Source organism: Myxine glutinosa, chromosome 3 (assembly GCF_964187855.1).
Source record: "Myxine glutinosa chromosome 3, kmMyxGlut1.1, whole genome shotgun sequence".
Lineage (NCBI taxonomy): Eukaryota > Metazoa > Chordata > Myxini > Myxiniformes > Myxinidae > Myxine > Myxine glutinosa.
The window spans coordinates 37881958-37894961 of record NC_136263.1 but is presented as its reverse complement, the minus strand read 5'-3'; the positions used below and the strand labels follow the sequence as shown (position 1 = coordinate 37894961).

The 13004-nt window shown below is 53.0% G+C and overlaps 1 protein-coding gene across 1 annotated transcript in view; it reads left to right on the top strand.

The window, feature by feature from the left end:
* Window positions 1-13004, top strand: part of LOC137417136 (CMP-N-acetylneuraminate-beta-galactosamide-alpha-2,3-sialyltransferase 1-like) — a 114364-nt gene that overhangs the window by 32217 nt on the left and 69143 nt on the right. The window contains exons 2-4 of the mRNA XM_068102917.2: window positions 1288-1484; window positions 2460-2496; window positions 3181-3326. Of these exons, the coding sequence (XP_067959018.2) occupies window positions 1288-1484; window positions 2460-2496; window positions 3181-3326 (380 nt within the window). The remainder of the gene's footprint in view (window positions 1-1287; window positions 1485-2459; window positions 2497-3180; window positions 3327-13004) is intronic.

Here is a 13004-nt window from a genome sequence, read left to right as displayed (position 1 = left end):
TTTTTCCTGTTCCATTTGATTGCAAAGAAAAACTTTCCTTATCCATAATATCTTCTTAAGGAGTACACACACTCGTCTTTAAGCTATCTAGCATGGGTTTGAATCCCGACCCTGCTACTGGAAATATTTTTATTTTTTTTAGTCAGTGTGATTCATCAATGGGTGTGCCGTCCCTCAAATGGACCATAGGACTGATGTGTCATCTGCTAGCATTAGTTAGTGGACGTTAAAAAGGAGTGAGGGGTGGGATGCAGCGAGATAAGGAGCGAGTGGCCGGGATGCCGATGGAGAAGGAGCGACGGACCGGGACGCAAGAAGGTGGAAGGAAGCGAAGGAAGCAAGGAGGGGTGGGGAGTGAAGGAAACAAGGTGGCTAGTGAAGGAAGCAAGCAAGTCTTTTGCTATTTCAAACCCTACCTGGGTTCCTCTACAGCTGCATACATTCATAAGTAGTCCATACATGAGAATCCAAATGCTACACGCCCTCTCAGCTTCCGGATGGGTTCTGTCACTAATTAGCAAGTCATCAGCGACAGTGTAGACAGAAACGTGCACCTCTGAGGCTCCAATTCCTAAACCGGTCAAGTAGTCAAATCTCAAGTGAGTGTGACAGCTGCATATCACTTCATTAAATATCACTACACTGGTGTCACAGTAATCATGATACATTGATACAATGTGATGTTATTTTTGTATTGAGATTATGGTATCGAAATACAGTTTACCAAAATAGAATGCCTGTGGAGGGTTTTTGTGGGCAACAATAGCTGTGGCCCTTGGAAAAATTACAGGATCTACCCATAATTTTTATGTCATAAAATCTTTAATAATCACCACGACTAATACCAAGATGCTTGAGAGAGGGTAGATCCTCTCAAAAATATAACATGAATCTTTAAAGTGTCATTTGTACGATAATTATTGATTTCTGTTTCAAAAGCTTTGGATATGTCTTGGAATATGAAATTGGTTTCTGAATGGTCAGTGAGGTTATGCAAGAAGGCAGGTCATTGATACAAATGTTTATGGTTCTGGTGGGATTTATGAATTATCAAGTGTATCGAAATAAGTTCACTTTTGCATTATGTATTATTCTCTGATAATGACTATTTCCTTGTTACATCCAATTTCTAGCCCAAGAAAGCTTTGGTAACTAGAGTATTTTAGATGTGTGGAGATTGAATTGTATACAATGAAAGATGATTTAAACTGTACAAAGCAAATACTGAACCATTTGGTGTTACTCTGCACCCCCACCCTTCCCTTCCCCCTGTCCCTACACGCCCAGACATTGCAGGTACATGACATCGGCTATGAAGCATTTCTTGCTTTCCTAAAAGAATTGGACAAGGTTCTGCCAAACTCAGAACTGCTGTTCAAGGAGAAGAGGAGCAAATGTATAAGTTGTGCCATAGTAGGAAATTCTCAGAACCTAAAGGGATCAGGTTTTGGAAAAGCTATTGACTGCCATGACTACGTGTTCAGGTAGCTACCTAATATAGTGAGTGGAAGCTACCTGTTGGTATATAGCATGATTAGCTGTGGTACCTGTCGCTGCCTGGGAAAAAGTACTTGAAATTATTTTGAAGATTATATTTATAAGAAGTTGGGGGGGGTTGTTGTTGTTGTTGTTGTTGTTGTTGTATAGCCCCGGAGAGTTCTCTCGACCAAGCCCGTGGGCACGGAGACAGCCGATAAATCTCACAGGAACGGCCCAGAGATCACCCACATCCAGGATGGTGTGCCCCACCTTCATGAGGTCAGGGCCACGACAGGGTTAAAGAGAGACAGAGACACGAGGGAAAGGTCCATGGGGACGTATCGGCACTCTGACCGTGGCCGCGCTGCCCTGACAAATCCGGGCAGCAGGGAAGAAAAGGGAAGATTTGGCCTCGACTTGCATTGGGGGTTATAACCACCACGAAGAGGCATCCCTATTAGTACAAGGCGGGGGTTTCACGGCATGTCGGACATTGAAAAACTATGGAGTTATTCGCCTCATGGCGGTTACCTTTTGCCTACTGGCCGTCAGCAGCACTACCTGATGCCACTTCCCATGTACAGTCAACCCTCGTTAATCCGACCCGTTTAATCCAGAAATAATGCTATCTGACCAAACATCCAGTGATAGATTTCCGCCATTCATTTTATCCCTCTAATCCGCAAAATCGTTTATCCGACAATCTTGCTAATCCGACATTGGGTGCTGGGAACAAAATAGTCCGGATTAACCAGGGTTGACTTCACACTTTTTAGTGGCCTTAGTTGGCCTAAAAAAAACCTGTCCAGATTCTGAACTACCTACATGTACCCAAAATTTGGGGCCTCTGTGGTACGGTTCTGCCATGAAATAATAACGCTCAAACAAACAAACAAATGCACAAACACTTGAATTTATTTTTAAGATTTCAACGAATGTGTAACATGTGTCTGAACACCTACATAATTTCTCTTGTGCAGTGCTAGATACCCCACCCAAGCTGGGTCACCTTATCAGGTTATTTAGTAAACCATCAAGATGATTGAGAGTTAAAGCTGTAGTAAAACATAACACGAGTGCACCATGTCAATGATGAGACAAAAATAGCCTAATTTCCATGTTTGAGGTCAGTTTGTTGATTTTGAGACATACAACATACATAGAGAATTTACTTGTGGAGGATGGGGTTGGTGTGGGGAATGGGGGTTGGTGTGAAGAATGGGGGGTTGGTGTTGGGAATGGGGAGTTGGTGTGGTTGATGGGGGATTGGTGTGGGGAATGGGAGTTGGTGTGGGGTATGGGGGGTTGGTGTGGGGAATGGGGGCTGGTGTGAAGAATGGGGGTTGGTGTGGGGCAGGGAAGAGATTAAAAACTTGCCCAGATTCTGAAATACCTTCACCCAAATTTGGGGCCTCTAGGTGCTACGGTTCAGCCATGAAAGAGTAACGCACAAACACAAACGCTTCAAAATATGTATATCGATTGAGGTTCAATGCGTATGTCTAAGCCATAACATTTTTTACAAATTCAGCTTTCATCATCAAATCTTCAGCAAACCTTTATTATGAAAATATGGTGAACACACATTAATAAAATGTACCATTTTTTTTAATCTGTAAGTTTTGTTTGAGTACAAAGTGGATGCAGAAAAGCTTTGCATTTCTATTTTTGTTTCATACAGAATAAACCGAGGTCCAGTAGAAGGCTTTTGAGAATGATGTGGGGACCTTCACCACACATCGCTTTATGTATCCTGAGAGTGCCACAAAAGTTCCCCCAGGAACAGGTCTCATCTTCATCCCTTTCAAGATGCGTGATCTGAAATGGCTGAACAACACGCTGATGAAGTACGCTGGTATACCGAGCCTTATTATCCAAAGGGAGAATGTTGTTTTCGACTTACTGAAACCTGTCGAGCTGTTGTAATTTAAGGCTCAAGGTATTTTTCTCAAAATCACAACATCGTAGGTTTCAATGTGAGCCCTTGAGGGTTCTGACAAAATGGGGGTAAATTATTCTATCAAAATTAGGAGACTTTACACAGAGCAGCACAAACATAATGGTGTTACGATTCTTGTCTTGGGGGTAAAATTGGATAGAGTACAATAGTTATTTCTTCACGCATATCAGTGTAAGTGTATTGTAATTTCCTGTGATAGGTAAAATATTTATTCAGCTCTCATCTTTCCCACCCAAATGTTTGTTTCTGAGCCCTGCTCCCCCCTCCCCCTGCCCCCCTCCACATTCTTGAATCTTCCACGATGTTTCTGTCCATATACATGGTGTGTTCCTTTCAGTGGTCAGCCAATCGATGCACCCCTCCATATCCCCCTCCCCCAACTGCCGCTGAGGCAAGCGGCAGTATGCCAGCCAGACATGACAAGTGGTGCCAGATTATGGCATGTCTGGTGCATGTTCAATCAGCACACAGCACGAGTGTACTCAACATGAGTAGCTGGACTATAAAAGGAGCAACCCAGCACAATATTCTATCTGTAGTTCTGGTGTGGTCGTATTCTGGGCTTCTTGCGATGTGTGTGGCTTTGGGGTTCTGTTATGGAGAGTTGGTGCTGGTTCTGTTCTTGTTCTGATTTGGGCTGGTTCGGTCCCTGGTGCTGCAAAGCACAGCTCTCCAGTGGCCCCGTGCAACAGCGACCCCACACAGCTCTCCAGTGGCCCCGTGCAACAGCGATCCGACACAGCTCTCCAGTGCCCCTGTGCAACAGTGATCCCACACAGCTCTCCAGTGCCCCTGTGCAACAGCGATCCCACACAGCTCTCCAGTGCCCCTGTGCAACAGCGATCCCACACAGCTCTCCAGTGCCCCTGTGCAACAGCGACCCCACACAGCTCTCCAGTGGCCCCGTGCAACAGCGATCTGACACAGCTCTCCAGTGCCCCTGTGCAACAGTGATCCCACACAGCTCTCCAGTGCCCCTGTGCAACAGCGATCCCACACAGCTCTCCAGTGCCCCTGTGCAACAGCGATCCCACACAGCTCTCCAGTGCCCCTGTGCAACAGTGATCCCACACAGCTCTCCAGTGCCCCTGTGCAACAGCGATCCCACACAGCTCTCCAGTGCCCCTGTGCAACAGCGATCCCACACAGCTCTCCAGTGCCCCTGTGCAACAGTGATCCCACACAGCTCTCCAGTGCCCCTGTGCAACAACGATCCCACACAGCTCTCCAGTGCCCCTGTGCAACAGCGATCCCACACAGCTCTCCAGTGCCCCTGTGCAACAGTGATCCCACACAGCTCTCCAGTGGCCCCATGCAACAGCGATCCCACACAGCTCTCCAGTGCCCCTGTGCAACAGTGATCCCACACAGCTCTCCAGTGGCCCGGTGCAACAGCGATCCGACACAGCTCTCCAGTGCCCCTGTGCAACAGTGATCCCACACAGCTCTCCAGTGCCCCTGTGCAACAGCGATCCCACACAGCTCTCCAGTGCCCCTGTGCAACAGTGATCCCACACAGCTCTCCAGTGGCCCGGTGCAACAGCGATCCGACACAGCTCTCCAGTGCCCCTGTGCAACAGTGATCCCACACAGCTCTCCAGTGCCCCTGTGCAACAGCGATCCCACACAGCTCTCCAGTGGCCCCATGCAACAGTGATTCCACACAGCTCTCCAGTACCCCTGTGCAAGTGATCCCACACAGCTCTCCAGTGGCTCCATGCAACAGCGATCCGACACAGCTCTCCAGTGTTCCCTCATAGCTCTGGTGTGGTTCTCTCTCTACCTGGCTGGCGCACAGAGTATGCCGAGCACAGCACGAGAAGCAGCCTGCACGGGCCTCTGGAAAAGCCCCCATTACATGGCGACTGTTGCCATGTGGAGCAGGTTCCATTCTCTTATCTACATTGTGTCTATATCCCCAGCTCAGTCCCATGTTCTCCTATATGAATGCTTTGGCATAATCCCCATGATGTTTTAAACAACGAGAAGAACCACACTGTGGTCACAACTGGTGACATGGGCTGATTGGGAAATGCACATTGGAAGCACTCTTAAAAGAAAAACAGCACGATTGGGAAACACATTTAATGCGCTATTAAAAGATAAACTTGACATGTCTTATCCATGTCATCACGGTCATGAATTGCTCAACCCCACAATGGGGCCATTCAAAAAATTATGTTACACTATTTTAAAACTATTTGTTATGGCCATGACAGTATAGTTAGCAATAGTTTTTTGGTTTTTTTTTTAGTACTTTTGCGTTTAATGCTCGATTGCCGTCATTGAATCTCGGTGCTATGGTGGGTGGAGTCAACCACCAGATGTGGGTGTGGCCAACCAATGGGTGCATATTTCAAAAATCAACCCCACCAAGAATTCCACCAACAGAAACACGAAGCTCTTGTATACCTGTGACATGTCACAGGTAAAAACGGGAGGATATTGTAATAGGCTCCATCTGTCTGTCTGTCTGCCCATCCATCTATCATGCTATCTCCTCCTAAATGGTTGTGCAGAAAATCCTACTTGGTAGTTATGATCACCACATGGCAAGAAGGTGCAAGAATAGTGTAGCGGCTACCGCTGGGTTTACACAATCGCCTTGCACCTACCAAGGACGCGGAGCGATCACCATGCCGGGCTCGTCCAGGACGCCCGGGCAGCCCCGCGCTCAACTTGCCAGGCCTCGGCCGGGACGCCCGGCCACGCCCGCTCTCGACTTGCCAGGCCGCATCCGGGACGCCCGGGCATGCCCGCCCTCGACTTGCCAGGCCGCGGCCAGGACGCCCGGCCACGCCCCCTCTCGCCTTTCCCGGGCAAACGCTCCGGGATAATGTGTGTATATATATTGCTGCCCGATAATGCCCCCATTCCACTTATGCCGATTGGCCCCGATTAGCCCCGATCTCCAGGTCGGGAGCGATCGGGACACTTTGGGAAAAAACTGGTCATCTACGCTGTATCTACGTCCTAAGTACGCTCCGATTACGATCACTACGCTGTAACCACGCTCATCGTGGGTAGATCGGGTCCCTGAAGACCCGATCGAAGCCGTTTAGAGCCGCTGTGTTCCCGCTCGCGTACGCTGTAACCACGCTGCATTCGCGATTGCCGCCGCTCTGACACGATGCATTCCCGATCGCCGCCGATCTAAACCTGATCCAACGCCGATGCTGCCGATCTATTGCCGTTTCAACGACGTCATTCCCGACCAAACCGATCTAACTACGCTCTATTCCCGTCTTTAAGTTTAAGCCGACTAAAAAGCAGATTTCAGGTCCCGATCCGTATAAATAGGGCCCGATTTGCTTGCCGATCATCAGTATCGTCGAAGACAGCCATGGATCAACATCAGAGACATGGCCGTCTGCAGCTCGCTCTACTTCTCCAACAATATGCAATTAATGAAAGAAGAGCTGCTCAAGTGAGAAGAAGAATGAGAAGAAGAAGAAGAGCCCCTCAGTTCTGGGTCCGGCCATGGTTGACAGAAGGGTTGAGGGGATGAAAATGCATTGCAAAATGAAAGGTCTTCAAAATAAAAGCTAAAAATTTGACAAGTTTTTGCTGGGTAGAGGCGATCAAAGTTTGCATTCACTTAATTAAAAGGTCATAAAATTAAAAGCGGTAAAATTGATCATTAATAATATTTGTTTAACTTGTACCGCTTTTAATTTTAGACCATGGGGTTATTGGGCAATGCAATTTGGCTCATGCAGTTATCAATTCCACTTAACAACGTTGACAAAAATTGTCGTGTCGAAATACTTGATCGGGTGAGGCTGATGCAATCCGGACCGATTTATATACAGCGGCTTTGATCGGCATTGGAGCGGGACGGATAGGTAACGATCGTCGTCGAAACGGCACAAGATAATCCTCCCGCTGCAACGACGCTGTAATCACGATCAAGCCGTTCTAACTACGATCATTCCGATGGACTATGTTGCATTCACGCAGTAATCACGATCAGTCCCGCTATTTCAGATCGGGATGGAAATTTTAAACATGTTTAAAAAATCGCCCCGATCTATTTTTTTGTCCCGATCGACAAAGATCGAAGACGTTCCGTTTACGATCATGCCGATTGATCCCGTTCCAAATAGGATCGTTCCCGTTGTGCAGATCAGGGTCGATCGGCATAAGTGGAATGGGGGTATTAACGGGCTTTTCAGAGTACCCGAGTTGTTTTGTGACAATAAAGAAACTCGGACGAATTCCAGCTTTTTGTCGCGTCCATTCCTCCGATTGACGTGGGAGCACAGCTCCTTCATTGGTGACCTACCGACATGGACACGGCAGTTGCCCTCAAACTGCCTACCTTCTGGGAGGCTCACGCGGCGGTTTGGTTCACCCAGGCGGACTCCCTGTTCGCCCTGCGAGGCATCACGGCCGACGACACCCGCTTCCACCATGTGGTAGCAGCGCTCGGTTCAGCCACCGCGGCCCGCGCCCTGAGCCTCCTCGAGAGCCCGCCAGCCGCTGACAAATACGGCGCGATTAAAAAGCTCCTCCTCGACGCTTTCGCCCTCCCATCGGCGGAACGCGCACGGCGCCTGCTCGACCTGCCCGAGCTCGGCGACACGCGCCCGTCCGAGCGAATGGACTACATGCTTTCGCTGCTCGGCGAGCACTCTCCGGCATTCCTGTTCCGGGAGCTGTTCCTCCGTCAGCTGCCTAGCCCGGTACGCCTCGCCCTGGCGAGCACGACGATCACGGATCCCCGCGCCCTCGCCAGGGAAGCCGACAAGATCTCCGTGGCAGGCCAACGCATTGCAGCAGCGACCTGGGGCCCACCGCCGTCCGACGCAACGCCCATGGCGCCCGAGCACCCGGCACGGTTGACGACCGAACTGCCGACGCAATTGGCGGCCGCAACGCCGAGCCGACCACCTCCAGCACGACGACCGGGGCCTCCACCTGACCAAGCGTGGTGTTACTATCATGCCAGGTTCGGACAGAAGGCCCGGACATGCCGACCCCCGTGCACCTTCGGCAGGCCGGGAAACGGCCGGGCCGGCGTTCATTACCAGCTATGAGCGCCGGCCACACAGGCAACTTACTTTTCATCACGGACAAAGCGTCGGGACGGCGCTTCCTGTGCGACACCGGCGCCCAACTGAGCGTCATACCCGCCTCCGATCAGGACAGGCAGTCCGCGGTTTGCAGCCCCTCCTTGGTTGCGGCCAACGGATCGGCCATCCGCACCTTCGGCCCGCGCAACGTCACCCTCTGCTTCGGCGGCCAACGCTTTACTTGGACTTTTGTAACTGCAAGCGTGCCCATGGCTCTGCTAGGCGCCGACTTCCTCTGCGCACACGGACTGCTGGTGGACGTCCAACGGCGTCGCCTCATCAACGCCGAGACCTACAGCTCCCTGGTATGCACATTGAGCAGCTCCGCTCCGACCGAGCTGGCATGCGCCCTCCCGGCGGCGAACGAGTTTGCTCGCCTGCTCACGGAGTTCCCGGCCCTCACGCGGCCGACGTTTTCGGCCGTCGCAGTACGACATGGGATCGAGCACCACATACCAACCACGGGCCCACCGGTCTACGCCAGAGCCCGCCGCCTCAACCCAGCCAAGCTCGCCGTGGCCAAAGCCGAGTTCGACGCTTTGGAACACGTCGGCATCGTGCGGCGCTCCGATAGCGCGTGGGCTTCGCCACTACACATCGTCCCAAAACCAGGGGGCGGCTGGCGCCCATGTGGCGACTACCGCCGCCTTAACGACGCTACCACCCCCGACAGGTATCAGATCCCGCACATCCAAGACTTCTCCGCCCGTCTGGCAGGACAGGTCATTTTTTCAAAAATCGATCTCATACGGGGATATCACCAGGTACCTGTCAGGGCGGCCGACGTCCCTAAAACGGCCGTCATCACGCCGTTCGGCTTATTCGAATTCCTACGGATGCCGTTTGGCCTCAAGAACGCGGCTCAGGCGTTCCAGCGCTTGATGGACGGCGTGCTGCGTGACCTGCCGTTCCTCTTCGTTTACCTGGACGACATCCTCGTCGCCAGCACGTCCCGGGCCGAGCACCTCCTCCACCTCCGAACACTGTTCGGGCGCCTCAGCAAGCACGGCCTCATCGTCAACCCGGCCAAATGCCACTTCGGCACAACGGCCGTTGATTTTTTGGGCCACCACATCACCAAGAACGGGGCCGTGCCGCTGCCAACCAAGGTCGAGGCCATCACCACGTTTCCGCGTCCCCGCTCCATAAAGGCCCTGCAGGAATTCCTGGGAATGGTGAATTTCTATCACCGCTTCGTGCCCCGCGCTGCTCAACTCATGCGGCCCCTCTACGAAGCCCTCCGGGGCAAGCCGGCCAAGTACGACATCGTCTGGTCCGCAGCAATGGACGCGGCCTTCCAAAGCTCAAAGCGGGCCCTCGCCGACACAACACTGCTCGCTCACCCAGTGCTCAACGCTCCCATCGCCCTCACCACGGATGCCTCCGACTACGCGGTGGGCGCCGTACATGAGCAATGGGTGAACGGGGTTTGGCAGCCACTCGCTTTTTTCAGCCGGCAACTCCGGCCGAACGAGCTCAAATATAGCACGTTTGACCGTGAGCTCCTCGGTCTACACCTGGCCGTTCGCCATTTCCGCCACCTCCTGGAGGGCCGACCCTTCACGGCGTTCGTCGACCACAAGCCATTGGTTTACGCAATGGCCAAGGTCACGGAGCCGTGGTCGGCCCGCCAACAGCGCCACCTCTCCGCCGTGTCGGAGTTTACCACGGACATCCGGCACGTCGCCGGCAAAAACAACGCCGTGGCCGACTGTCTTTCTCGGGCCAGCGCGAACGCGGTCCACCTCGGCGTGGACTTCGCGCTTATGGCGGCGGACCAAACCACCGACACCACGGTGCAAGCCCTCCGGGCAGTGGACACGGGCCTCCGCCTGGCCGACATCCCCTTCGCGGACACTGTCCTGCTCTGCGACGTCTCCCAAGGCCAGCCTCGCCCCATCGTGCCCGTTACCTGGCAACGCCGCATCTTCGCCTCCCTCCACGGCCTTTCCCACCCGGGCCGGAAAGCTTCCCAGAAGCTGGTGTCGGCGCGATTCGTCTGGCACGGCCTTCGACGGGACGTCAGCGATTGGACCAGCACCTGCACAGCCTGCCAACAGGCCAAGGTCCACCGACACACCCAGGCCCCGCTGGCACCTTTCACCGTGCCCAAACGACGTTTCGACCACATCAACGTGGATCTGGTGGGCCCCCTCCCCCCATCACGGGGGTTCACACACCTGCTCACCATGGTGGACAGGACCACCAGATGGCCGGAGGCCGTTCCCCGGCGGACATCTCGTCGGACCGCGGACCGCAGTTCACCTCCGAGCTGTGGGGCGCGGTTGCCCGCAACCTGGGGGTCAAGCTCCACCGTACTACGGCCTACCACCCCCAAGCCAACGGGTTGTGCGAGCGATTCCACCGCTCCATGAAGGCCGCGCTCATGGCCGGCCTTCAAGACGGCGGTTGGGCCGACCGGCTGCCGTGGGTCCTTTTGGGCCTCCGCACGGCCCCCAAGGAGGACCTCCGGGCATCCACCGCCAAGCTTGTCTACGGCCAGGCGCTACGCGTCCCAGGCGAATTCGTGCCCGACGCTACCAGTCCCTGGTCCGCAGCTCACCAGCGCTCGGACCTCCAGGAGGCCGCCCGACGGTTTGCCCCCGTGCCAGCATCCCACCACGGTGACCCCCAGTCCTACGTCCCCCCAGCGCTTTGCACAGCGGAGTACGTTTTTGTGCGTCATGACGCACATCGGGGGCCACTCCGGCCGCCGTACGACGGGCCCTTCCGGGTCCTGCGACGGGACGACAAGTCGTTCGTCATCGACATCGGCGGCAGGTTGGACCGGATTGCGGTGGACCGCCTCAAGCCGGCGCACGTGGACATCGACCAACTGCCACGGTTGGCCCTTCCGCCGCGGCGAGGCCGCCCCCCGTCCACGGTGCCCCCCACTCGACCACCCACCACCACACCGGACCCCCCCGCCCCACGACCCGCCAGGGGTCGCTTCGGCCGGGTCATCAGGACCCCCCTCACATTGACCCTGCCGGTGCAAGTCGATTCTGGGGGGACGTGTGTAGCGGCTACCGCTGGGTTTACACAATCGCCTTGCACCTACCAAGGACGCGGAGCGATCACCATGCTGGGCTCGTCCAGGACGCCCGGGCAGGCCCGCGCTCAACTTGCCAGGCCTCGGCCGGGCATGCCCTCCCTCGACTTGCCAGGCCGCGGCCAGGACGCCCGGCCACGCCCCCTCTCGCCTTTCCCGGGCAAACGCTCCGGGATAATGTGTGTATATATATTGTTGCCCGATGAACGGGCTTTTCAGAGTACCCGAGTTGTTTTGTGACAATAAAGAAACTCGGACGAATTCCAGCTTTTTGTCGCGTCCATTCTTCCGATTGACGTGGGAGCACAGCTCCTTCAATAGTATCATATTTGGCCTCGCCTCTTTGTTAGTTCGACCCCCAGTTCATTCTCCATGTGGTGGGGACTTTGGGTCACAGCGGTCAAAATAGAAGGTTTTTTTCAACTCAAAATTTGATGCAGTGTCATTCCTGCTGGAACGTTTTGTCATCTTTCAATTCTGCTACAAGTAGGAAGTGTGGGCATTTGTGATGGTGCGCCATCGACTTCACTCCAGTTAATTATTCGAGTTACCTCGTGGTTCCGAGGAGGCGTATTTGTTTTAGTATTCATTTGATAGTTTTGTTTCACCACATCAGCGGTCCTGTCTTCTTCATCCATGACCCATTTTCTTGTAAATAAATCTTGTTTGTTAGTGAGAACCTGTGTGCTCATCGGGAAATGGGCTCCATAGCGGAAAGGGTGTTGGAGAGGAGGATAAGGAAGAAGGTGAAGATCGACGAAATGCAGTTGGTATTTATGCCAGGAAGAGGAACGACAGACGCACTCTTTAGTGTGAGGCAGGTGCAGGAGAAGTACATGGAGAAGAGGAAGAAGTTGTTTATTGGGTTTGTTGATCTGGAGAAAGCATTCGATAGGGTTCCACGCGAAGTATTGACATGGGCATTGAGGAAGTTAGGAGTGGAGGAATGGTTGATCAGAGTAGTGATGGCAATGTACAAAAGAGCGCGCAGAGCTGTAAGGACGAAGGACAGGAACAGTGGTGAGTTTGAGGTGAAGGTGGGAGTGCATCAGGGGTCGGTACTAAGTCCACTACTATTTGTAGCTGTGATGGAGGTGCTGGCTCAGAATGTAAAGGAGGATTTACCGTGGGAGTTGTTGTATGCAGATGATCTGGTGTTGATTGCGGAAAGTATGGATGGACTGAAGGTAAAGATGAACAAGTGGAAGGAATGTATGGAGACAAAAGGTCTGAAGGTGAACATAGGAAAGACGAAGGTGATGGCAAGTGGTAAAGCATGTGGTGAGGTGGAAAGAACTGGGAAGTGGCCATGTGCTGTGTGCAGGAAGGGTGTCGGAGTGAACTCCATTCAATGTACAATGTGCGCTGAGTGGGTTCATCAAAAATGTAGTGGTCTGAGAGGGTCATTAACCAGTGTGGCAGCTACATTCAAATGTAA